At 48.5% G+C, this 27230-nt stretch overlaps 1 protein-coding gene across 4 annotated transcripts in view; it reads right to left on the reverse strand.

The window, feature by feature from the left end:
* fstl5 (follistatin-like 5) overlaps nucleotides 1-27230 on the reverse strand; it is a 1173542-nt gene that overhangs the window by 521639 nt on the left and 624673 nt on the right. For all 4 annotated transcript variants that reach the window (XM_086010874.1, XM_086010870.1, XM_086010888.1 and 1 more), the window contains exon 6: nucleotides 25060-25180. In XM_086010874.1, the coding sequence (XP_085867000.1) occupies nucleotides 25060-25180 (121 nt within the window). The remainder of the gene's footprint in view (nucleotides 1-25059; nucleotides 25181-27230) is intronic.

A 27230-nucleotide genomic window follows, 5' to 3' on the forward strand; every position in this document is an offset into this window, starting at 1 on the left:
AGTTTTGGTCACCTTATCTGAGGAAGGATGTTCTTGCCATGGAAGGAGTGCAGCGAAGATTCAGCAGGCTGATACCTGGGATGGCAGGAAATACGTATGAGGAGAGATTGGGTTGATTGGGCTTGTACTCGCTGGAGTTTAGAAGAATGAGAGGGGACCTCATCGAAACTTATAAAATTCTAACAGGACTAGACAGACTAGATGCTGGAAGGATGTTCCCTATGGTCGGGGAGTCCAGAACCAGGGGTCACTGTCTAAGGATAAGGGGTAAGCCATTTAGGACAGAGATGAGAAGGAATTTCTTCACCCAGAGAGTGGTGAACCTGTGGAATTCTCTACCACAGAAGGCAGTAGAGGCCAATTCATTAAATATATTCAAGAAGGAGTTGGATATATTTCTTAAGGCTAAAGGGATCAAGGGATATGAAGAGAAAGCAGGAACAGGGTACTGAATTTGGATGATCATCCATGATCTAATTGAATGGCGGAGCAGGCTAGAGGGGCCGAATGGCCTACTCCTGCTCCTATCTTCTATGTTTCTATGTTTCCGCCCCACAACCCCCCAAGATATCTGCGCTCCTCAAATTCTGCCCTTTTGAGCATCCCTGATTATAATCGCTCTACCATCAGTGGCCGTGCCTTCTGTTTCCTAGGCCCTAACCTCTGGAATTCCCTGCCTAAACCTCTCTTCCCTCCTTTAAGACGCTCCTTAAAACCTACCTGCTGACCAAGCTTTTGGTCATCTGCCCTAATTTCCTATGTGGCTCGGTGTCAATATGTTGTCTTAAAGCACTCCTGTGAAGCGCCATGGGACGTTTTACTATGTTAAAGGCGCTATATAAATACAAGTTGTTTTGTTGTTATTGAAACATGAACAATTTGAAAGTCAGAAATACTAAATTGGGAATTTCACTATGGCTGCAGTAATTAATTATAAAATAAAGCAATATTGAATACCTCACCTGCCACTGAATTGTGGTGGCTATTTTATGAGTCTAAAATAGCCATAACTTATGGATCATTTTGCATTAGACTACTGAAATAATATTATTACAGATTTGTTTTGTATACCCCTCCCTTCAAGCACAGGCCGTCTCCTCTGGTTCTACTCTTCTAGCCAAGATGAATAGCTTTTCATGGTCTACATTATGTAATCCCTTTAGAATCCTAAAAACAGTTCAATGATTTGTAGAAATAAATTTTCCCGATTTACCTTATCAAAATCCCTCATAATTTTGAACATCTATTTTTCAGTTTCCAAAGTAAACCTGTCAGTCCTGCCAAGCGTGCATTGATAAGCTTGCTTTTGACCACTGCCAAGTGTGAAAATTGACTGAAGGCAAACAAAGGAGCTACAGGAAACTTTGGTTTATCCGGAGGTTAACTGTCCGGAATGCTAGATCCACCGGCAAAATTCAGGAGTCGGTTCAGTAAGTTTTTTTTATTTTCGTTGCTTTTTTTCACCAGTCAGGCTCTGCAAGGTCTAGCTAAAGCTGTTGCTTAGCTACAGAGACGCTTGCAAGCTATGGCCGACTGTTTAGAAGCTGTTGCTAAGCAACAGGGTTTGTTGCTAGATACGGAGAGCTCCGTATGTTTTAACATTAGCGCTGGTTTGTCCGGCAGTTTTGATGGGACGGCAACAGCTCGGTCCCGTCGGTGCCGGATATCACAAAGTTTCCTGTACAATACTTTAGCTCCTGTTCCACGGCTCCTTAGTTACTAATTGTCGAAGTGTAACCTTGTTGGAAGCCTTAGGAAAATTCAAGCATAAAATGTTAGCTGCATTATCTTTGTTCACCATGTCAGTAATAACTTTGAAAAACTTCAGCAGATTAGTGTAGTACGAGCTCCCCTTCTTGATTGTTATTCAATCCCTCAAACTATTTCAATGATTTTACCCACAACCAATGTTAAACCTATCAAAGTCTATAGTTTCCCAATAGGTCCTTTAACCTTTTTTTAAAAAATAATGGAGTTATGTTAGCTAATTTTCAGATCACAAGAACCTTCCACAAATTTGACAAAATTTTGCCATTCAAAATTTCACAAATTCAGCCATCAACTCTTTTAAGACATTTAGCTATTCTTTCTGAGTACTGATGAGAAGAAATCAATTAACTATTTAGATGCTCTCTGATGTCTAACGTAAGACTGCTGTATAATACTTAAGGGTTCATATTTATACTTTGATAAGTTGCTATTACAATTGATACCAAGAACAATAGTTTTTTTTTGTCTGTAATAGCCAAAGCAAATTTTTGCAAATATCCTTTGGCCTAGAAATTGGGTTGAGGTGCCAAAGTGGCGCCAAGTTCGCCTGGGCGCTGATTTTTGCGCAGCGTTCGGAGCATTAACGAACGTCAGAAATTCAGTTTCAGCGCCCCTAGAGGGAGACGGGGCGAGGCTCCAGGTGCTCCGCGTCCCTCTTAGGGCGCTGAAATTGAATATCGCAGTGCAACGTGCCACAGTGCCACACGCTGCGGCACGGCACGCTGCGGTACTGCAGGCCATCCTCCCATTGTTAAGGGGGAGGGGCCTGCACCAGTGCGATGACCGATCGCGAGTGCCGGCAAAAGAGCCCGGCACCGAGGAGAAGTGCCGGGCTCTCGGGAAACAGCCGGCAATGCCGCAGGGGTGGGGGGTCAGGGGCGGAGGTGCTGGCAGGCGGCTGCCAAAAAAGGCAGCCGCCCCGCACCTCCACCTTAACTTGCGCCACTGCCGGCACAGCAAGGCCCCGTGAACCGGGCACTGGTAGCGAACGGACCAAATATCGCGATCGGGGCGCTAATGGGGTGCTGCGCACACCGATGACGTCATCGGTGGTGGCGCAGCGCAACAGGCTAACGCCACCATTAGCGCCCCCGCTGAACATCGCGGGAGGCGCGGCCAGGGGTGCTGCAGCCACTGACTGCCCTCTTTAGGCGCTAACTGGTGGCGATACATACCCAATTTCTCCCCTTTGTTTCTAATTCTTCCTTTATAATTATTTTTGTACTTCATCTAGTCTTCTTCCCTTCCTTGTTCCATAACTTAATTACAGCTAATTATCCACCTTTTGCTTAAAGATATTGGGGTTGAAATCCAAAATCCTAATCGGGCATTGTAATTCTCGTGGAATGACAATTGCAACCTGCCTATGACCTCCAATGCTGACCCTTCTAAAGTTTCCAGGATCAGACAAATTAAACATTCCTGGCAGGCACCCAGGCAACTATCAGTGCATATTGGGTGTTTGCTCAGTGACGATGTGTGGGGAATGCAGTGCTGGTCAGTGGGGATGTGTGTGGAATGTAGTGCTGGTCAGTGGGGATGTGTGGAGAATGCAGTGCTGGTCAGTGGGAATGTGTGGGGAATGCAGTGCTGGTCAGTGGGGATGTGTGGGGAATGCAGTGCTGGTCAGTGGGGACGTGTGGAGAATGCAGTGCTGGTCAGTGGGGATGTGTGGGGAATGCAGTGCTGGTCAGTGGGGACGTGTGGAGAATGCAGTGCTGGTCAGTGGGGTTCTGTGGGGAATGCAGTGCTGGTCAGTGGGGACGTGTGGAGAATGCAGTGCTGGTCAGTGGGGATGTGTAGGGAATGCAGTGCTGGTCAGTAGGGACGTGTGGAGAATGCAGTGCTGGTCAGTGGGGTTGTGTGGGTAATGCAGTGCTGGTCAGTGCGGACGTGTGGAGAATGCAGTGCTGGTCAGTGGAGATGTGTGGGGAATGCAGTGCTTGTCAGTGGGGATGTGTGGAGAATGCAGTGCTGGTCAGTGGGGATGTGTGGAGAATGCAGTGCTGGTCAGTGGGGATGTGTGGAGAATGCAGTGCTGGTCAGTGGGGATGTGTGGGGAATGCAGTGCTGGTCAGTGGGGACGTGTGGGGAATGCAGTGCTGGTCAGTGGGGACGTGTGGAGAATGCAGTGCTGGTCAATGGGGACGAGTGGAGAATGCAGTGCTGGTCAGTGGAGACGTGTGGAGAATGCAGTGCTGGTCAGTGGGGATGTGTGGGGAATGCAGTGCTGGTCAGTGGGGATGTGTGGGGAATGCAGTGCTGGTCAGTGGGGACGTGTGGAGAATGCAGTGCTGGTCAGTGGGGATGTGTGGGGAATGCAGTGCTGGTCAGTGGAGACGTGTGGAGAATGCAGTGCTGGTCAGTGGGGATGTGTGGAGAATGAAGTGCTTGTCAGTGGGAATGTGTGGGGAATGCAGTGCTGGTCAGTGGGGACGTGTGGGGAATGCAGTGCTGGTCAGTGGGGATGTGTGGAGAATGCAGTGCTGGTCAATGGGGACGAGTGGAGAATGCAGTGCTGGTCAGTGGAGATGTGTGGAGAATGCAGTGCTGGTCAATGGGGATGTGTGGGGAATGCAGTGCTGGTCAGTGGGGATGTGTGGGGAATGAAGTGCTGGTCAGTGGGAATGTGTGGGGAATGCAGTGCTGGTCAGTGGGGATGTGTGGAGAATGCAGTGCTGGTCAGTGGGGATGTGTGGGGAATGCAGTGCTGGTCAGTGGGGATGTGTGGGGAATGCAGTGCTGGTCAGTGGGGACGTGTGGAGAATGCAGTGCTAGTCAGTAGGGATGTGTGGGGAATGCAGTGCTGGTCAGTGGGGATGTGTGGAGAATGCAGTGCTGGTCAGTGGGGATGTGTGGAGAATGAAGTGCTGGTCAGTGGGAATGTGTGGGGAATGCAGTGCTGGTCAGTGGGGATGTGTGGAGAATGCAGTGCTGGTCAGTGGGGACGTGTGGAGAATGCAGTGCTGGTCAATGGGGACGAGTGGAGAATGCAGTGCTGGTCAGTGGAGACGTGTGGAGAATGCAGTGCTGGTCAGTGGGGATGTGTGGGGAATGCAGTGCTGGTCAGTGGGGATGTGTGGGGAATGCAGTGCTGGTCAGTGGGGACGTCTGGAGAATGCAGTGCTGGTCAGTGGGGATGTGTGGGGAATGCAGTGCTGGTCAGTGGAGACGTGTGGAGAATGCAGTGCTGGTCAGTGGGGATGTGTGGGGAATGCAGTGCTGGTCAGTGGGGATGTGTGGAGAATGAAGTGCTGGTCAGTGGGAATGTGTGGGGAATGCAGTGCTGGTCAGTGGGGATGTGTGGAGAATGCAGTGCTGGTCAGTGGGGATGTGTGGGGAATGCAGTGCTGGTCAGTGGGGATGTGTGGGGAATGCAGTGCTGGTCAGTGGGGACGTGTGGAGAATGCAGTGCTAGTCAGTAGGGATGTGTGGGGAATGCAGTGCTGGTCAGTGGGGATGTGTGGAGAATGCAGTGCTGGTCAGTGGGGATGTGTGGAGAATGAAGTGCTGGTCAGTGGGAATGTGTGGGGAATGCAGTGCTGGTCAGTGGGGATGTGTGGAGAATGCAGTGCTGGTCAGTGGGGATGTGTGGGGAATGCAGTGCTGGTCAGTGGGGATGTGTGGGGAATGCAGTGCTGGTCAGTGGGGACGTGTGGAGAATGCAGTGCTAGTCAGTAGGGATGTGTGGGGAATGCAGTGCTGGTCAGTGGGGACGTGTGGAGAATGCAGTGCTAGTCAGTAGGGATGTGTGGGGAATGCAGTGCTGGTCAGTGGGGACGTGTGGAGAACGCAGTGCTGGTCAGTGGGGGTGTGTGGGGAATGCAGTGCTGGTCAGTGGGGATGTGTGGAGAATGCAGTGCTGGTCAGTGGGGAATGCAGTGCTGATCAGCTGTTTTCAGAATAAGCCAATGGGTTCAGCTTCAGAGTTAGAAATCGATCTCCTTTATCTCATTTCGAAGAGGGATGATTTCACTGGGGAAATCATGACCCAGAGGAAATTCCTGGGTCCTGATTTTCTGGATGCAGACCTGCATTACCAGGTCCCACCTCACTTCCTCTTCAGACCGTCCTCTCATGCTCCTTTCACTGTAGCACTCCACCCAGGCCCAAAAGAAGTTCATGGTCATTCAGGGCTAGATTTTCAGTATAGGCAGTTTTGGGGCGCTAACCTTAGCGCCCGCCCGAAGTTAGCGCCCGCCCCAAAGTAGCGCCCCGTTGCCGGAAATTCAGTGGCTTCGCCCTAAGAGATTGGTGGAGCGCTAAAAGAGGCGTTCCACTCCTATCTTTAGGCGCTAAGCCGGCGGTCCAGAGGGATAGCGCCCAGGCGGGGCACAGCGCGGGTGCGGTCATTTTTGGACTGACAGCAGACCCCGTGGCGCCAACCAGCTCTTAAAGGGGGAAGGGACGAATTGGTCTGCTGCCACGCCCTGCACACTGCAGCCTTGCAAAGAGGCCTCAACACTGCTGCTCAGCCCCAGGGAGTCATGGCAACGCCAGAGAAGGCCCGTCAGCGTGCCCTGCGCTTCTCAGAGGGTGATCTGGACATAATGGTCACAGCTCTGGAGGTGAGGCGCAAGATCTTGTTCCCAGAGAGTGGGAGGAATCCAACCCACCACGACTACACCAAAGCCTGGAAGCAGATCGCCCAGAGGGTGACGTTCACCGGCGATGCCCCCAGGACCCACAAACAATGTCGTAAAAAATACAACGATCTGACCAGGATTGTGAAGGTGAGTAGCCTTTCCAGTCTCCTCCTCATTCTTGCATGTACACCTGACATGATGGGCAAAGGGAGCTGAAAGTCCTATTGGCCAGCCCTCAGCCAGCAGCATTGGGACAGTCATGAGCATCACATGGCCATTCGGCACTCTACACTTTGTCCAAGCTATTCCACCATGGGAGGCAGTGCACACTACATCAGGGCTTCACTCTGTCCACGCTATTCCACCATGGGAGGCAGTGCACACTACATCAGGGCTTCACTCTGTCCACGCTATTCCACCATGGGAGGCAGTGCACACTACATCAGGGCTTCACTCTGTCCAAGCTATTCCACCATGGGAGGCAGTGCACACTACATCAGGGCTTCACTCTGCCCAAGCTATTCCACCATGGGAGGCAGTGCACACTACATCAGGGCTTCACTCTGTCCACGCTATTCCACCATGGGAGGCAGTGCACACTGCATCAGGGCTTCACTCTGTCCAAGCTATTCCACCATGGGAGGCAGTGCACACTACATCAGGGCTTCACTCTGTCCACGCTATTCCACCATGGGAGGCAGTGCACACTACATCAGGGCTTCACTCTGTCCACGCTATTCCACCATGGGAGGCAGTGCACACTACATCAGGGCTTCACTCTGTCCATGCTATTCCACCATGGGAGGCAGTGCACACTACATCAGGGCTTCACTCTGTCCACGCTATTCCACCATGGGAGGCAGTGCACACTACACCAGGGCTTCACTGCGCACTTACAGCCCGTCCTTTCTCTTGCAGGCTAAAGTAGCGTTTAATCACCAGGCGCGTGCCAGGGGTGGCCGCGCCAAGCTGCAGAAGCTCACTCGGCTGGAGGAGCGCGTGTGTGTGCTCATGGGAGCCCGTGTGATTGTCCCCACAGCGTGCGGAGTATCCGACCCTCCACTGCCCGGCAATGGTAAGGACCTCGCCTTTTGGCCCTCTCGCGTCGCACTGGCCCATCCGAGCTACCTCCTTTGCCACTGTCCCACCAATGTGCTGAATGCCACCAGTCCTAACTCCCTCGCTGACGCCGTCTCCTCACTCTGAAGCTACTCTTGTGCATTCCTGCTTTCAGCTGGTGACGACCAGGACCCTGAAGCTGCCAGTGACAGCACCTCCGACCAGGAGGAGGAGGAGGAGCAAGCCGGACCTTCGGGGGAACAGTCACGTCCCGCAGGAGAGGAGGAAATGCTTGACACCTCCTCACTGGACGAGTGCCTGGAGGAACTGTCGCAGGGCAATGCAGCTTCTGGGACCAGTGGTGTCCAGCCACCCAGGAGCCGTGCGCGTGGCCCGCGGCCTTCCCCCCAAAGGGGGGAAGGATCAGAGGGGAGTGCTGCTGTTCGGCACACTCGCCGCCACCAACGCGGCAAGGGTCCCCTAGTTCGGCCCCCTCCTCCCCAGCGGGAGAGTCGCGACTCCAGTCCGGACACCTTCGCCTCGGAGGAGGTGCGGAAGCTGGATAAGATGGCCGAGGATTCGGACCGGCGCCACACGGAGCTCATGAGCGTGGTGGGGCGCATGCCTGAGGTCATCGAGTCGCTGGCGACCAGTGTGCGCGAGTTCGGGGCAGCAACTGCCGCGAGTGGCCGCATGCTGACTGATGCCGTCAAGACCCTGACGGCTGTGATGCGCGCGCACACCAGGACCACAGGGGCACTCACTGCTGCCACACACGCTGTCTCAGGCAGGCATCGCCAGGGCAGCTGCCGCGCTGGACCATCCCAGCAAGCCGCCCCTCGGCTGATTGTTGCGGATCCTGCAGTGCGGGCCCGGCCGAGTGCCACCGCGCCACAGCACCAGCCAGCGCATCCCACACGCCAGCTGGCCCACATTGCGCCATCCGTCGCCGCCATTCCCCCACTGGGGCGTCAAGGACAAGCGGCTGCAGCTGATGGTGGCCAGGCTCAGGTGCGCCACTCAGCAGACGGCCCCTCGAGGCCCAAACGCCGTGTAGGCCGCCCCCCAGCGGCATCTGGCGGAAGGGCATCTGAGCCTCAGGCACCTTCCCCCAGCCTCGCAGCAGCCACTGGGCAGAGCTTGCGAAGGAGCAGCAGGCCGGGCAGGGGAGGCAAAAGGCTGGGCAAGGTCTCGCACTCGCGGGCCACTCAGTAGAGGGTGTGCGCAGCTTTCCTTTTATATGGCGGTGGCCATCTTTATTTTGTCCATGGTTGTGTTGTTGGAGGGCTTATTTTTTGCGTTAGGCCGACGTTGAGGCCCAGTTTGAAGAAAGGTGGAGTGACTCCTCCCCAGTTTGTGGGAGTGAGTCGTTTGTTGGGCTTTTTGTGGGGCCCGTTTATTGTTTTTGGGGATTCATGTGGGAAGGGCTTTTCATTTTTGTGTAATAAAAAATTATCTTTATTCATGCAGTCTCCATGGTTGTTCTTCTTAGTGTTTGTTGGCTTCGCCGGCTGAGGGGTTGCGGAGCGGCTGCATTCATCTTCCCTCATGGCCCCTGGCCATTCCCTGACAGGGGGCTTAGAAGTACCGTGTAATAAGGTGGCGTCGTGCGGCCCTTGGCCCTGGTCGCTCCCTCCTGGGAACGTACTCCTGCTCCTCCTCCTCCTCCTCCTCATGCTGCTCCTGCTCCTCCTCCTGAGGTGCTGGTCCAACGTCAGGTGGCAGTGCCTGAGTCCTGCGGATAGCCAGGTTGTGTAGCATGCAGCAAACCACCACAAATTGGGAGACCCGGTCCGGCGAATACTGGAGAGCTCCTCCGGAGCGATCAAGGCAGCGGAACCGCTGCTTGAGGACCCCAATAGTTAGCTCGATGATGTTGCGGGTGGTTTGATGGCTCTCGTTGTAGGCCTCTTCAGCAGCGGTCCTGGGCGCGCGGAGCGGGGTCATGAGCCAGGTGCACAAAGGATAGCCTTTGTCCCCGAGTAGCCATCCTCTTGGGGGAGGCTGTGCCTGGAACATGTCATGCACAGTACTCTGCCGCAGGATAAAGGCATCGTGGCTGCTGCCTGGGAAGCTGGCATTGACTGCCATGATGCGCTGCTTGTGGTCACAGACCAGCTGCACATTCAGAGAATGGTAGCCCTTCCTGTTGCGATACTGCTCGCCATGCTCCAGAGGGGCCCGCAAAGCCACATGCGTACAGTCAATGGCGCCCTGCACCAAGGGGAATTCCCCGAGTCTGGAAAATCCCAATGCGCGCTGATGCTGGCTCTCCAGGGCCATGGGGAAGGAGATGAATTGGCTTCTCCTTCTGAACAGTGCTTCGGTCACCTGGCGGATGCAGCGATGCGCGCCGTACTGGGAGATGTTTGCTATGTCCCCAGCAGCGTATTGGAAGGAGCCGGTGGCATAGAAGTTCAATGCCACCGTCACCTTCACTTCCACCGACAGAGACGTCCTGCACCTGAGCTTTGGCCGCAGATCTCGGCGAAGCAGGTGGCAGATCTCTGCAATCACCTCCTTTCGGAATCGGAGCCTTTTAACACATCGCGCGGCACTCATGTTTAGGTAGGAGCGCTGCTGGCGGTATAGCCTGACTGGGTAAGGCCTACGTGGCCGATGCCTGTAGCCCCCTCTGCCTCTAGCCAGGGCTGCCCCTCTCACAATGCATCTGCGAGCCCTACGGACATGGAGCTGCAGCTCCGCGTTGGCACCCCATGCAACCCCCATCAAATCCTGGCAAACACTCTAATTTCCAAAAGGCCACTTGCAGCGCTCTGGCCTGAGTCCAAAAATACCTGGCTCTTGCTGCTTGAAACCAGTTAGCTATCCTCCTTGTTGTGTCTCCAGAAATGCGTTGCACAAGAGTGTTTTCTGAAAAAAGGCTGGCCTTTATACTGGAGAGTACGTCCCCTTTAATTTGCGCCCCCCGGGGCCCGCGCTGGTTGTGTTGCGTTCCTTTTTCCAAACGCTCCGGCCGCCAGCCGCACAATGGGGCGGTCCGACTGAAGTTTGGAATCGGGGCGCACAAAGGGCGTTGCACGAGGATGTGACGTCATTTTCTGCGCGCGCATCCGGGCGGGCGCTAAACTTTGCGCCGGCGCTAACGGGCAACTTAATTTGGGGCGGGGCGCAAACTGCGCTGCGCCCGGGCGCTACACGCCTAGCGCCCGAAAAACACTTCTCTTAAGGCGCTAACTGCTGGCGCAAGTGACTGAAAATCTAGCCCTCAGTGTTTGTGGACTGTTGGGCATTAAGTTAGTTTTACAAAGTTAAGTAAATTTAAGTGTTTGCATGGGCTGCTCAGCCGTAAATACTGCTTATGCCAATGTAAAACATTTTGACTTATCACCAATGGTAAGCTAAGAAATTCAATCTGATGTAATTTGAATTGTTTAAATTTATCACCCATTGAAGAACAGTAAAGTAGTTATCCTGACTTAAAAATGTGCTTAACTGCAACAAGAAGTGCAGGAAATGGCAGTACGTAGACAAGAAAGAAGAAGAATCCACTGGGGACCATTTAAGTGCATGCATGTTCCCTTATCACATGTAGCATATTTAAAATTATTTTTTGAATGCACTTTGCTTGACAGTGTAGTTACAATAAAAGCATTAAACAAAGGTGTTCAAATTTTGCAGTTTTAACTATTACCTATGTATGTACCATGGGAGGGTATGTTCTTCCAATTTCCATTTCTTTCAATTGGGATTCTACTCTCAATCACATATTATCATTTAAGAGATTAGCAACCCTTACGGTTCTATGAGGGCGATTTTTGCTGGCTCCTCTTTAGGCACTTAGGATGCTTCGAAGTGGCCAAGATGGGGTCTTGAGCTGAAACGCCGGTTTAACCTGCGTTTAGCACAAGACACCATTTTGGTAAAGGAGTTGAAGTGCATGCTAGGAACGGCCACCCAGAGGATCGTTAAGGGGCTGATTGCCACTTAAATTGCCTGCTGGTGCTCATTAACGAGGCAGCACAACATTTTGGTGGATAGCGTTTGACCCAACGCCTTCTCCTAACAGCGACCAGCTGATTGAAAGTAAACAAATTGTTGCTGAGAATTTTGAGCGCTACTTAAAGAAATACTCACCTTTTACTGTTCACTTGCTTCTGGAGGTTTGAAGAGGACTGTTGAAACACATCAGGAGACTTTCTGGGACAGTTTGTCAAGACTTCACCAACACTCTATCAACATTTATTCTGGAAATTCTCTGAGGACTTCACCTAAAAAGAGTGAGTGCTGTGCTATTGTACTTTATTGGACACCTTATAGGAATTACCAGGAGAAAGGGAGTGCTTGGTCATGGGCATCTTGCTAGGAGTCCCCCTTGGTCTGGACAATGAATGGGAGGAGGACATGAGACCAGGCAGAGCAGCACCAGCTGCTGCAGGAGAGAGGGACAGGAGGGCAAGGTGGACTCTTTCCCCCCTGCGGGTACGGACATACCTCCTCTTCCGGACCTCCAATGCCGCATCCAAGAACCTGTACGTCCTCTCCCTCGTTCCCTGAGCCATCCGGAAACCTACCGTTGTGTGTCAGCCAGCGCACACCACACCTTCAGTGGAAGTGGGTGCGAGGAGCCCACATATACTGCTCCACAAAAATTGCTTCTAATCAGCGCTCGAGTGCTAAACCTGCAGATGTCTGTGTTAGCACCGCCAGGCAAGTTCAAATTATGGTAATCAGCAATTAGAAGCAAAATTGTGTGCTAAATCCAGACTTTCAAGTGGGCATGTCTTATTAGCACAGCACCCATATAGCGCCCCTTCACCAAAATAAACCCCTCAAGTTTCATTTAGATCAAATGGCCTCTATGTTCCACTATATTTGATAAGATACTTGCAGGAGAAAGAAAGTTAACTTAATTGAATCGATTAAAAATATCTACAAAAGTTTGGCTTGCATACTGAAGGCTGGAACTTTCAACTTGGTATGAAGGTCAACAATCTTCTTTTGCTATTCAGTGAGTAATGTTTTTATTCTTCACCTGATTGTGTCTTGGGAAAGTATGCATTGATTTTCTTTTCCCCACAGAAAAATACAATGTCTTGAAGCAATGCATCCTCCATCATTGTTAGATGAAACTTCAGATTGTAAATGACTTTTGCAATAGCTATTTTCTATTAGAAAGAGAGAAGCATCAAAATTGGGAAGGTCTGATATCAGTTAGATAATTGCCAACTCAAGAGAGTGAAGAATTCTAGGTTTGGAATAAAAGTACCCCAGCAATGACGGAATGATATTGTATCCCTATGACCCCAAACTATGCAGACCATGAGATAATATCTACCTCCCAACAACTTTTATTTACAAGCTATAACTGAATGAGGAGTTACTAAAACTTCTCAATGAGCTACTTCTCAATAACAAATAGCCAAATATATGAGTTTCAAGGAATGTTACAAAACTTGTAAGTAATCACTACAGTTAAGTAAGCGGTTTTGTCTAAATTTGTCTGGTAGCTGCCTCAATTGGAAGTAAGCACTATTAACCACATTAACAAAACATGTGATTCATATTAAAAAAATGTGATTTTTCCTTTTGGCGTAATGGTGGCAGATCTTCAGCGGGGAGGCATTTCTACCCACTGAGTGCCTGAGCGCCTGGCGCCAGCCCATTTCCCAGGATCAGGGTTATTTACATAATGGGGGCGGGTGACGGGACAATTTATGGCACCGCTAGGATCCCTGCCTTAGGTGTGAAGGAGGGAAATTGCTACAGCAAGGCTGGCGGTGTTGGCTGAAGATAATTCTTTTTAAAATGGTTTTTAAAAAATCCATCCTTAACTAAAGCAATTGATAGCCCTGCTATTGATTGGTTTAGTGAAAATGACCCTTTAAATGTATCCCCTCCTCTACCGTACCTCATAGGAACCCTGAACTTCAGGGTTCCAGATACCCTGAATTGCCAAGGCGCAATTGATGGGTAATACGTAGTAGGACTTCATCCTGTCATTTGCATCCTATTATAGTGAGCCTACCCATATTTGGGCTGAGACATTGCATGCCTGAGGTCACTTCCAGCAAGCAATCCTGCAAGTTACATCAGGTGGTGAGTGCCAGCAGAACAACTTCCTGCCCAAATTTCCTGCTTCCCACTCAGGTTATGCCAGTGTATTGACAGAACATTGGCCTCACCATTTTTTGTTAAATTTAAGCTAAGAGCTTAAATTCAAAATACATCTTTTATTACTTTTCAGTGTTCGATGTGGTAGCACAGAAGAATAAGATTGAAAGAGTTTGGAGTGAAAGCAGTTCAAAAGGGGGAAACAGAAAAAGTTATTGTGCTAAATGGATGGACTGCTTTTGTAGGAAGATCAATGAGCAATTGAACACTAAGTTTAATGGGCTGTGTCTCCATAATTATACTCACATTTTACAGGTAATTTGAATTATGTGCAATTATATACAGCTAGACACACTGCCAAGGATGTACGAAGGAAATTGAAATCAAAATGGGTCGCACTTGAGCAAGCGTTTTGTTATTTGCACACAATAGAAATAGCTACAGGATACACACATCATGTTTTGCAAATAAAAGCAAAATGGGAAGTGTGGGTGCTAGTGATCCTGTTCAGAGACTAGATTAACTTTTAAATCACTACAGCTTTGTTTCTCTGAGTTTTCAGAGTTTACCCAAGGGTTGGCACAATTAAACTTCCTTCCAGCACATTTTATGTATGTTAAATATAAAATAATCCAGTGATTCTGCTAATCCAGTGCACAGATTGTAATATTGCACAGATCAACTTCATTCCAAAGCTTTTTCTTGCTCCTTTGTATATGCCGGGGGGTGGGGGTGAGGTGGGGAGAACATAATCATTTGAAAGGACGATGAGAGCAATAAATATTATTCATTTCTGCATAATCATAATACATGAGAAGCAAATTGTTCCTGCTTGTTTAATTAAACAATTTAAACCAAAGAGGAATCAGTAATAAAAAAACAGACAGTTATGTACTAGAAAGCAGTGGCATATGTATTGTTAAGGTAAAAACAGTTGTCACTTAACAGCACTTACAATGAGTTCATTAGAGAGACTAGATAAATGAATGTCACCTTTGAAGCCCAGATTTAATATTGCTAAATTGAAGAAAGTACTAATAGCAGCAGGGTATAAGTGCATAATTAGTTTTATATTTCTACCTACACCTAGCAGATTTATAAAATGGACACACTTATCAAACCATGAGGGGTTTGAGTAACAAAATCAAAAATCAGTAAGATTTTTTAAAAATGTGATTGATCATTATTTTGTTCCAGTGAACTGTATGCAAAATATAAAATAATTTAGTGATCCTGCTAATCCAGAGCACAGATTGCAATATTGCACAGATCGACTTCATTCCAAAGCTTTTTCTTGCTAATAAAGAAGACATGCACTTGCTCTCTGTTTCCTTCCAGCTAAGTTACCTTACTGTGGGTAACCATATTATTGTATATTGTAATTTGATTTGTATTTTTCCATTCTCTAGAAAAAGCCACCTGATGATATCTCAAACAAATGGAGTACATATTTGTGGTGATAAGTTTATCTGATTATATAGGACTGTACAAAATGAATTGTCAAATTAAATTACCTATGGTTCCATTTTTAAGTTTAGAAAATAAAACATTTAAATTGGATGAAATTTGTCTTGGATGGTAACACAAAATGGGCAATAGCAAATTGGCAGCCCGTTTTATAATTTGCCCAATTTTCAAGACAATCAGACGGAATGCAAAACAGGCTGCCAATTCGCTATCACCCATTCTATCTCCACTATCAGCCCCACAGATGTCGGAACAAAGGAACAGGAGTAGGCCATTCAACCCCTCGAGCTTGTTCCGTCATTCAATGAGATCATGGCTGATCTGTATCTTAACTACATCCATCTGTCTTGGCTCCATATCCAACACTACCCTTGGCTAGCAAAAATCTATCGATCTCAGATTTAAAATTATTAATTCAGCTAGCATCTACTGGTTTTTGTGAGAGAGTTTCACACTTCTACCACCCTTTGTGTGAAGAAGTGTTTCTTAACTTCTCTCCTGAATGGCCTGGCTCTGATTTTAAGGTTCTGTTCCCTTGTCCGAGACTCCCCCACCAGCGGAAAAAGTTTCTTCCTATCTACTCAATCAATTCCTTTCAAAATCCTCAATACCTCAATCAAATCACCCCTTAACCTTCTATATTCTAGGGTATACAAGCCCAGTTTCTGTAATCTCTCCTCACAATCTAACCCTTGGAGCCCTGGTAACATTCTGGTGAATCTGCATTGCTCTCCTTCCAAAGCCAATGGGGGAAAAATTGGGTGAGTAGCGCCACCTGTTAGCGCCTAAAGAGGCAGTCAGTGGCTGTAGCGCCACTGGCTGCGCCTCCCGCGATATTCAGCAGGGGCGCTAATGGTGGCGTTAGCCATTTGCGCTGCGCCGCCACCGATGACGTCATCGGTGTGCGCAGCGCCCCATTCGCGCCCCATTCGCGATATTTTGTAGCGAACGCCGCAGTTGCGCCCCTTTTTCGGCGGCCGCCTGCCAGCACCTCCGTCCCCGGCCTCCTGACCGCCCCCCCGCAGCATTGCTGGCTGTTTCCCGAGAGCCCGGCACTTCTCCTTGGTGCCGGGCTCGTTTGCCGGCACTTGCGAGCGGGGATCGTGCTGTTGCAGGCCCCTCCCCCTTAACAATGGGAGGAAGGCCTGCAGTACCGCAGCATGCCGTGCCGCAGCATGTGGCGCTGCGGCACGTTGCGCTGCGATATTCAGTTTCAGCGGCCTAAGAGGGACGCGGAGTGCCTCGAGCCTTGCCCCGTCTCCCTCTAGGGGCAATGAAACTGAATATCTGACGATCGCTAAAGCCTCGAACGCTACGCTAAATCCTGCGCTCAGGCGACTTTGGCGCCCCAACCCAATTTCTAGGCCAATATCTCCTAAGGTGCGGTGCCCAGAAATGTAAACAGTGCTCCAGATGTGGTCTAACCTGGGCTTTGTACAACTGTAATAAAACTTCTTCCCCTTTATATTCTAGCCCTCTTGTTATAAAGGTTCAATTAGCCTTTTTAATGATTATTTTGTACATGACTACAATGTTCCCTCTAATTTTCTTTTTTGGTGCGTGGGCCCTTTAACTGGCTGCGCGGCCCATTAAATTTTTCACGCATGCGCATTATTTACACGGAAAAGCCCGTGAGCAGCCTGCGCGGGACCTCCAGTCGCGCAGCTTAGCAGGAACGTTGCCTGACTTCTACGTTTCAGTGATCTCTGTACATGGACCCCATAATCTCTTTGGACCTCACTGTTTCTAGCTGTTCACCATTTAAAAAATACTCGGATCTATCTTTCTTCGGTCCAAAATGGATGACCTCACACTTTCCTGCATTGAAATCCATCTGTCACATTTTTGCCCGCTCACTTAATCTGTCAATGTCTCATTGTAATTTTATGCTCCCGTCTACACTGCTTATTATGTCACCAATCTTTGTGTCATCGGCAAAGTTGGATATATGGCTCACTATTGCGTTATCTAAGTCATTAATAAATATAGTGAATAGTTGAGGCCCTTGCACAGATGCTTGTGGAACATCTCTAGTAACTTCCTTCCAAGCTGAGTATGATAGAATAACTGAGCACTTAGAGAAATTTGAGCTGATTAGAGGGAGCCAATATCGATTTATAAAGGGTAGGTCATGTCTAATGAATGTAATTGAATTTTTTGAGGAAGTAACTAAAGTAGTTGACAGGGGACTGTCTATGAATGTAGTTTATATGGCCTTCCAGGAGACATTCAATACAATTCCACATAAGAGACTGCTAGCTAAAATTATCCCTACTCTCTGTCTTCCACCGCCTAACCAATCTCCTAACCAGGTCAATAAGTTGTCTTCAATTCCATGAGCTTTAACTTTACTACTTCCTTTAAAACCCTGGGATGGAAACCATCAGGTCCTGGGGATTTGTCAGTCTTTAGTGCCATTATTTTTTCTAATGCTGTTTTCTTGCTTATGTTAACTTTAGTTCCAGTCCTTGACTCATTATTAGTTTGCCTTGAACGTCAGGTATATTATCCTCTTCCTCTACTGTGAAGACTGATACAAAGGGCATGAATTTTAATGGGGAAGGTGGGTTAGGGGCGGGGGGTCTCCGAGGAGGTCAGTAAACCCGAGAGAATGGGAAGCCACTGTTTCCCACTCGTAGTCAGCCAGATTGAAAGGCTGGCTGACTGTGGGCATGTAGGCCTGAGGCTGCACAGAGGAGGGAGGGATCACGTGGGGGCCAGCCGGATGAACACGGTGGGGAGGGGGGGTGGTGATATGTAGTCTCAACTAGATCACAGGCTGGGAGGAGCACGGGGAGGGGGGGGCGGTTCTCAACAAGATCGCGATCGCGGGTCGGCCAGAGGAGTGGGGAGGGGGGGCACCAACTGAACCACGGCTGACACTGTCGAGGCTACTATATAACAATCTGAAAGTAAATATGACCAACAATTTATCAAGAAACGAGTAAAATATACGGATCAAACGAGGCTGAAGCATGATAGTTCCTGCTCACCTTGCAATATACAAGTTTCAATTGAGGCAAATCTTTGACAGTTGAAATCTTTGATGAGGTCCTTGTAGTTACCACGGCAATAACAACTGGTGCAAACTGATCAGATGATTCACAGGCTACTCCATTCAGACGATCGCGATCGTGGGCCGGGACTAGCATGGGGGGAGGGGTGCTGAAGGGATCGGGGTCCAGATGAGAAGCACGGGTGATGCAGAGGAGCTATGGGGCAGGCCTCATGGGGAGATCGGAGGCCTAGGGGGGAGGAGGCCTGGGGGCCTCATTGGAGCAACTTCTCTCACCATTGACAGATTGCTTCTGTCATCTCAACCTCACCTGCCATCTATTCCGTCAGCATGGGTGCCCTTGAAAATATCTCAACTTGATCCTCAAAATCCCACCACGATCAGCCCAACACCAGCAGCACCAGGCAGACCAGCAGCACCAACAACAATACCAACCTTCTCCGCAATCACCTGATGCTGCACAGGACACAGGGCATCAGCACCCGACCACATTGCTGCCCAGGACACCAGGGATGGCCTCACCATGGCCAGATTTACTTCACTTGACACTGTACACCCTGGCTGCCACATGATGCACCAGGTTGGCACCACCCCACACCAACACCATAAAGCATCCTACAATGACCAAGCCATTCCTTTCACACCAATCACCATTGCGGGGGATACCGTTATGTCTCACGATTCACTGCAACTCACTCAGCCACTTCCATCAAGTGACGTCATCAGACCTGCTTCCTTCAATTGGCCGGCGAACGCGCTGGGTAGGCTTAACAAGCCCAATTAGGGGAAAGTCATTCTACAGAGTCGGCTGGAGCCAACAGCGATGTCAGGACTCGCCACCAACCCCAGCCGTACCGGACCCGCTGAGGTAGGGGAAATTGCAGCCAACAAGTCTGCCATTTCCTAATTTTCATTTGCAATATTACCCCCATTTGCTTTTAAAGGGCCCACATTACCCTTGACTACACTTTTTCTTCTAAGATGATGGTAAATATATATCTTCCCTTTTATTGTCAGATTTCGTGCCTTTCTTTTCTGAATTGACTGTTCCACTGTTGAGATGGTTTTATTTCCCTTCCATTATCAGTTCATCGCAGGGCATCATTGAGGACCATATTTTACTCTTTGATGTGAATAATAGAGTTTTCTGTCCCTTGGTAAGAGTACTGCATCCATTCCAAGGTATCTTGCAGTGCAGCAGGAGAAGAAGGAGAAGAGGAGGGCCTAGGAGGAGAACTACTCGCAGTAGGTAGTAACCCAAACAGCAGGTCTGCCACAACAGACCCAGCTACAAATGCAGCATGGAACAGTGGTGCATGACCAGGTTCAGTCTCAGCCAGGAGACCGTAATTAAGCTCTGCCACCTGCTCCAAGAATACTTTCATGGGCAGCCTACCACCATATGACACTATCAGGAACAATAAAGATCACCACTGACACTGGGCCCTTCAAGGTATCCACAGGGAACATCTCAGGAGTCAGCACTTTGCCATACACCATTCCAAGTTTTGTTTCAGTATGCATCCACCTACATACATTTCATCAGTGATCTGTAGCATCAGAAGCAGAGACAACTAAAGTTGGTGGGCTTCCCCTAGGTACATGGCATCCTTGACTGTATGCACGTAGCCATTCATGGCATACTAACAATCCTATGGCATATCTAAAAAGGAAGGACCATCATTCCATCAATATATAAATGGAACCTCCCTCCCAAGTGAAAATAATGAGTTCAAGGTTTCCGGATGGGGAGGGGGAAGAGAGAGATATATATAGGGGTGAAATCAAATAATTAACAGGGTCCTTACAACATGAAATAACAGCCCTAAATGGCTGCAGTGAGATTCATTTGTATTTATAAAATCCAGCAATTTCTTGACATTATTTGACACTCATGGGGAGGTTGACGGCAAGTTCCCATTTTCACGAGGCTAATGGTGGAGTGGCGGAAATCATCCAGCAATTCATGGCGATTCGTTACTCACACCATATCTCTTCCCGGCACAAATTGCTGGGATTTTTACACACTTGTCCCCGCCATTATTTTTCCAACAATTTCTGGGCCAATCTGTGAATCACTTCATGGTTGTTGCTATCCCTACCAAACATTCCATCGCATTTCCCCAACATGCAGTTCATGTAGGTCCTGACTGCTAAATTTAGCTTTGCACTGTCGTCCAAATAAATGTCCACACTATGGCTGCATTAATGAGCTTTGGCAATTTTATTTGTTTAAAGGCTCATTAGCCATTTGAGAAGCATTAAAGTTCATTAGTGGATGGCAACAGGCTGCTAATTGCTCATTACTACGGACAAAAATGCATGATCATAAATTGCTAATTTCAAAACCACACCTCCCAGTCAAATTATAATGAAATTAATTATTAACTCTTTTCAAATAAAGAGGAAAATTGCCCTTCATGGAACAATCTGGAAGAGGAAAGTATCTTATTTTGATAATGCAAGATTCAGAATCTAACCTCTTAAGCATTGCATTTTTAATAAGAAAGCCACTGATGGACAACATCTTTGAAACTATCAGAGTAGAATTACTCAAAAAAATGTTATGATACTGCACACAGTGACCGCAGCAATATTTGTTAGGTTGGGGATAAATTCTTAACGTGTATGCAAATTTTGTGTATAGTGCAGTTGTAACATATTCAGGTCAATGGGGAGATACTCTGCTGTGACAGGGTTTTGTGTGATACTATGGCCATTAAAATGTATGGCCAGCATTCTGTTCTTCAGGGCAGTGTTCCAGCAGGGAGGGACTTCTGCTTGCCCCTCCGCCCCAACCCTGGCCCTCTTCCCTGCATGACGGGCTCCAGGCGGGACTCCTGCTGCCAAGAGCCAGCCACCAATGCGAAGAGGGGAATATCGATGGTGCTGCGGTGGAATTGCCGCTGCAGCACCAGAGGAGCCTGCGAGGGGCCTTAAAGGGGCAGAAGTGCCCTGGATATCAGAACTCCAGTCCCACTGAAGGCCTCTCTCATGACCGGGGCCTTCAGCAGGAATGTCTGAAAAATGAGGAGACGGCTACAAGGCCATCTCTCTCGATGAGGGGACCTCGAGGAGATCACGGCTGCTTCCCAAAGCCTATCACCACCTTCTCCACGGCAGGCCTGAAAAGTGGTGGTAAGTGGGGCAGTCAGGAGGGAAGACCTTGAGGGACCCTACCCGCCTCCTACCCAAATATTCCCTCATTCTCCACCGCAATCATGTCCAATTTTGGGTGGGATCGCAGAAGAGAATTCCGGCCCAGGTGTTAAACACATGAAAGCCCAACTAAAAGCGAGGAGAGTCCCTCAATGCATAGAGCACTCACACCAGCAAAAAAAAATCTCCACAGGTATTGCGAGCAGTTTTACAGCAGCTTTATGGTCCTAAATCTTACCTGCAAAATCAACTGTTTTCGAAGCTGCAAAAGTCTAAGGATATCCTTCACCAGAGAAAAGACACCAGTAGATTTCATGTGACATTGCACCATTGAATTTTGTCACCAAAATATGGGACATAGGGGGCTAAATTCGGTTGATTTGCACCTCCCGTTAGCGCCCTAAGAGGGCACTAACGGGGTGCAAATCAGCTAGCGCCTGGGCGCGGTGCCGCTAACGCCTCCCACGAAATTCAGCAGGAGGTTAGCGGCGGCGCTTAATCGTTAGCACCGCGCGGCGATGCCATCATCGCCGTGCACAGCACCCCAGCTGTAACATTGGATGGCGCCCCCCGACTTAGCGCTGGATGCTATGTCCGCCGGGGTCAGGGGGGCCTACCTGCGGCCAGGGCGACGCTAGTTAAAGGGGAGGTGGCGGGCGGTCATTTTTGTTGCTGGCTGCCTGCCAGCACCTGCCCCCAGCTCCTGTGAAGTCCCCCCGTGGGGTGCTAGCTCCTCTCCGTGAGCCCGGCACTCAGGAGTGCCGGGCTCGTTTGCCGGCACTCCCGATCCCAGGTGGCCCAGCTGGGCACCGGGACGCGCTGCGCCATGCCCCTCTCCTTTAATAAGGGGAGGAAGGCCTGCAGTACCACAGCTCATAGCGCCGCGATATTGCATCGCACTGCCCCAAGAGGGACGTGGGGCACTTTCCTCTCGAGGCGCTACCTGGGAAAATCGGCGGCGGGGGTGCTAACGTTTTCTAGGCGCTACCCAATTTTTACCCCATAGGCTTTTACCACCAAGATGTGTTGTGGCTCATTCGTGCACCTGCTCTTTATTTTTAGTTGAGAATCCTAGTTGGAGGGCCATGATCCATGATGTGGGATATCATACCCGAGGTTAAAGAGAGTAAAAGTGAAGACAAGGTAAATCATGAAAAAGTAATTAGGTCGCACCAAGTTAGGGTTTTAAAAGTCTGTAGGTTGTCGGTTGAAAGATTAAGGGAGGCTGGAGTGGCGCATGCCCTGTGCCTAGATGGTGAAGCCCGAGGTGCACCCGCTATTGGCCCTCAGGGGCAAAAACGCACTTTTGAGAAGAAGAGACTAAATTCTGGCCACAACTAGCATCATAGAGACCCTCGGGTAAGTGAAGCCGAAGGTTGGGGTCGGAGGATCAGGGTTGGGGTTGGAGACCAGAGGTGGGGAGAGAAGACAGAGACTGGGGCTGGGGACGGGATGTTGGAACCGGTGGCAATTGGGGGGGTGTTGTGAGGTTGAGAGGAGCACTCCTGCTCCTTGGGGCTCCACATTCAGATAATTATATGTGAAAGACTTACCTGGTAGCTCGTAGCAGTCCCAAGGCCTGGCTTTAATGAGTGCAGCCAGCATTGGCTGACTCAGGGCAAACCAATCTTGTAGCGGAGGCCACAAACAGGCATTAGGCCCTTATTTGCATACGCAAAGGCCCAACTGCCTGTTTCAGGCGTAGGCCCTGGTCGCCTATTTGTTTTTTTTTCCAATATGGCGGGCGGCACATTTCTGGCTGGAGATGTGTACGCGCTTCTTGCCCTTCATTTCAGTGGTTGAGTAGGTCACATGGCGCCTGAAAAACAGGTGCTGTGGGGCCGAATTTACAGGCCCAACAGTTCTAAGGACTTGTGAAGGAATGAATTAGAGTGTGAGACAACTTGGCAACTCCTGATTTCAACACAGTGAGATTGCAATGAAGAGGAAGGAATATTGCATAGGGTGGCATCATTTCAGCTTAGGAGGAACAAAGGAGGATGGTTCAGAGAGAGACAAGTAATATGACATCTATAATGCATGCTATAATATAATGTAATGTTTGATGTTCTGTTGTATTTTTAACAATACATTACTTTGTTAACACTAAGGTATGAATCATATTTCCCAAAGGTATCACACTCTTCCCGCCATCCTTATAAAAATTATGTAAGCTCTGTATGACTGGTATCGAATTAGGTATTGGAAGTTCAAAGAGACCTGGGTGGCTAGCAGACTCAGTGGTTAACAGGTCCAGCCACTGTGGAACAGCAATCAACAAAGCAAAATCTGCATTATGTTGCTAAGTCACTAGAGGATTACAATGTGCTGAAACCTTATAGTGCTCTGGTCAGATTGCACCTTGACTATTGTGTCCAAGTTTGTTCACTGAGGCATAATGGAAATATTCAAGTGCTGGAAGTAATACAATGAAAAGCCAGAAAGCTGATCCCTAATGTCACGCAACTGAATTATGAGGCAAGACTGGAGAAACGTGGGCCTTGAAAGGATGACTGCCCTCAACTATTATGTCTGTAGTTTATTCCTGACTACCACTTAATATCAGCTCATTTTCCATCCATAGATAGATCGAATAGGTGACTGATGTAGACATTGATTTATTTTCCTACTAAATAGCATGATATGGCTGCCTAATGTTGACGCACTAGTGCACGTTCCAAACTACAGGGCCACTGATGAGTGTCATGCGCCCAGCCTAAAGCCCATTCTGGGACCAGTAAGTGACCAGGTTTGTGCTTCAGTGATTTGGTGTGTCAAATCCATGGAAGATGTGAGTGTGGCAAGGCTTTCAGTTTCATTGACAATGTGTCCTATTGAAGAACGGACATGCATGAGGTGCAAAGTTGTATGAAGCTTTGCATGGGTAAGCAGCAAATTGAAATAGGTTGATAGGCAACAAATTGTGCCATGAAATCTTATGCAAGGTAGTCTTACCTTACCAGGTTCCTTAATGTGAGTGCCTTCACCTGCACTTGTTATCAGATACTGCAGGTACTGTACACAACATTCAGCCTGGCAGCCACCTCCTGCTGGTCAGGGTGCACTGATATCCTCTGGGGAGAGTATTCTAAAGTTCCAAGTAGGGCAACTCTCTTTGCACCTACCTCCTGCAGTTTCATATCACTTTGACGCTCATCACACAGAGAACAGGGTTAGGGGCAGCACTGCTCCACCACTTGCCTACATACTCTGTTCGTACTTCAATTTTAAATTTTTTGTTCTTTCATTTTTGACCTTCGCTTCTTCCCTTTAGAGTGCTTTCAAAATTGTTTTTGAGCCTTTAAAAAGCCTTTAACATTTTTCATCTCAATATGAGCCACTTACCTTTAAGTGGCTGCATCCCTTTAACTTTGAACTACAGTCCTTTAATGACTGCAAGCTTGTAAGATTTTATGACCCTCTTCATCTCACTCCCTGTGCAAGGCTCAAACTGCTTGAGAGTGTCTAGAAATTATATTCATAACTGGCCTCACAGTACTCGGCAAGGCCATCTCATCATTTTGCCATTGTGTGATTTAGTTAGGATTGCTGAATTGGCCTTGTAATAGTATTCCAAAGCAACAAAACAAAACAAAAAACTGTTACTGTCACTGCTGTGACTGCTTGAATAGTGCTAATGGCAAGTTGAGTCCTCCTGCTCATTGCTGAGAGCGTGCTTACCAGGGGAATGTTTGCTGATTGGCATTATATTTTCTACTGTATGGGGGGGGATAAAGGCAAAAGTGCTGTTAGAGTTCAAACAAAGCGCAAGCTTTATGTTTTAATGTGCAATGAAAATATTTCTGTGACAATCATATCTCATGGCTGTTGCATTGTAGGCTAAACACTGCCTCTCCTAGTTATATAACCAGCATTCAGTTCCACTTATTCTGATCATCTAATAGAACCAAATGGTTTTAGACTTACGAAATGCTCTGTAGAACTCCTCCTGTGTCAGATGCTTGTCACTATTATAGTCATCATATTTCAGCAGATCAAATAACGAGCACTGAGAGAGATCCTTTCCGAGCCTATCCTGTTTAATCACCTGGTAAAAGAAAAATACAATGACTTATTACTGATCTTCACATAAAAGCTACAAGCTGATTAAGTCTCATATTCCCACTGAAATGTAAAATTACAATAGAAGGAAGAAACAGCTTTAAATAAAAAAGCCGCAGCAGAAATGAAAATCGACTGCAATATTCACTGTGAAGCAGCCGGTGTAATTCCTGGAAGCAGGAAAAGAGATATTGAGAGTGTGAGACAAATACCATTCAAAGGAGCGTCAACATACTAAACATACATTTACTATTCAGTACTCCCAGCTTCCTGTAATGCTGTCTGTATGACTTTCTTATAGACAATTGTTTGCCGTTGGCTCTAGATGTCACATCCATGTTTTTAAATTACTTATTATATATAAAGCCTATGCTCTTTTTACTGCTGTCATTTTATTGGACATGTAATTTTTGTCTATGCTGTCTATTAGATGTGTCTTTTTACACCTCTTCTATCACCATCAGGTTTTATCACATTAAAATAATCACCTGTTATTTTCCTTTCTTCTTAAAAGTAATCTGTTAGATTCACAACCCCATCACTAACAACTCTCCGATAGACCCCGCTAGACTGGGGTGTATTTATACCCCAGTTATAACCATCCCGAGATATACATATATATGTTTTTGGAATTCCTTACAATTTAAACACAAATATAATGATTTCACTGCAATTTATATTTAATATTAATTGATATTTAGTTGTCATTTACTAAACAAACACTATTGTTTTAATCTATAACCTTCCTAAAGTATAAACTTGCTAAATTGTGGTTAAACTTTATTTAGGCCTAGAAATTGGGTATAGCCCCGCTTGGGGCGTTAGGCTTGGCGCTGGGCAAAGTTTTGCGCCAGGCGCAATTTAGCGCGATATTGGGTCGTAGCGCCCCTAAGGTGATCGCGGCGCTAAATCAGGCGTTGCACGGTAGACTTAGGGCGCTAACATGGCGGCGCAACTCAATATCGGGGCGGCCGGGTGCAGCACAGGTGCAGTCAATCATCGATGATCACGAGAGAGTCAGGAGCCGGCCAGCTCTTAAAGGGGTGGGTCCAGAAGGATCAGCAGCCACACTCTGCGCCCTGCAGAACTGAATTTCGGCGCTGTGTTTTGTTTGGCGCTAAAAACTTTCTGAGGATGGAGAGGGCAAGGCAAAGAGCAGAGCGCTTCACGGATGATGCATTGGATGCATTGGTAGGCGGAGTGGAGCGCCGTCGAGCGGTCCTGTACGCAGACAATGGCAGGAGGCCTAGTCAGCAGGATTACCACAGAGCATGGAGGGCCATCACTCAGAGGGTGAACTCCAGCAGCCTGGTGGTCAGGACTCCATTGCAGTGCCGCAAGAAATTCAACGACCTCACTCGGGTCATCAGGGTGAGTGATGTTTTTGCAGTCCTCTTCATGCCTTCATCTGCACCTGACTTTATGGCCAATGGGTGCGCCATGCCCCACTGGCCATCTGTCAGCACGCACCCATGGCCCTTTCTGGGAACATACTTGCACATACAGCTGACGCCATGATGTCAGGGCTATTCCACCAAGGGGGGCATGACATGACAGATGAGGCCATGATGTCAGGGCTATTCCACCAAGGGGGGCATGACATGACAGATGATGCCATGATGTCAGGGCTATTCCACCAAGGGGGGCATGACATGACAGATGAGGCCATGACGTCAGGGCTATTCCACCAAGGGGGGCATGACATGACAGATGACACCATGATGTCAGGGCTATTCCACCAAGGGGGGCATGACATGACAGATGAGGCCATGATGTCTCATCATTTCCTGTCCTTTCTCCTGCAGTCCAAGCTGGCAAGGAACCGGCGAGAACAGCTCCGGACCGGTGGAGGACCTCCAAACCTCCAGAACCTGACGGACCTGGAGGAGCGAGTGCACCAGATTGTTGGCGGCTGCCGGACTGGTCCTGTCACCACTGGAGCAGCCGACCCCATTGTGCACGGCGATGGTAAGGTTATGACCTTTTTGATCTGTGTCCTTCCACTTGTGACCCCCCACCGGCATGCTTTTTCACTG

The sequence above is a fragment of the Somniosus microcephalus genome, chromosome 2, assembly GCF_052327205.1.
Source record: "Somniosus microcephalus isolate GS21.2 chromosome 2, FLI_Smic_1.0, whole genome shotgun sequence".
Lineage (NCBI taxonomy): Eukaryota > Metazoa > Chordata > Chondrichthyes > Squaliformes > Somniosidae > Somniosus > Somniosus microcephalus.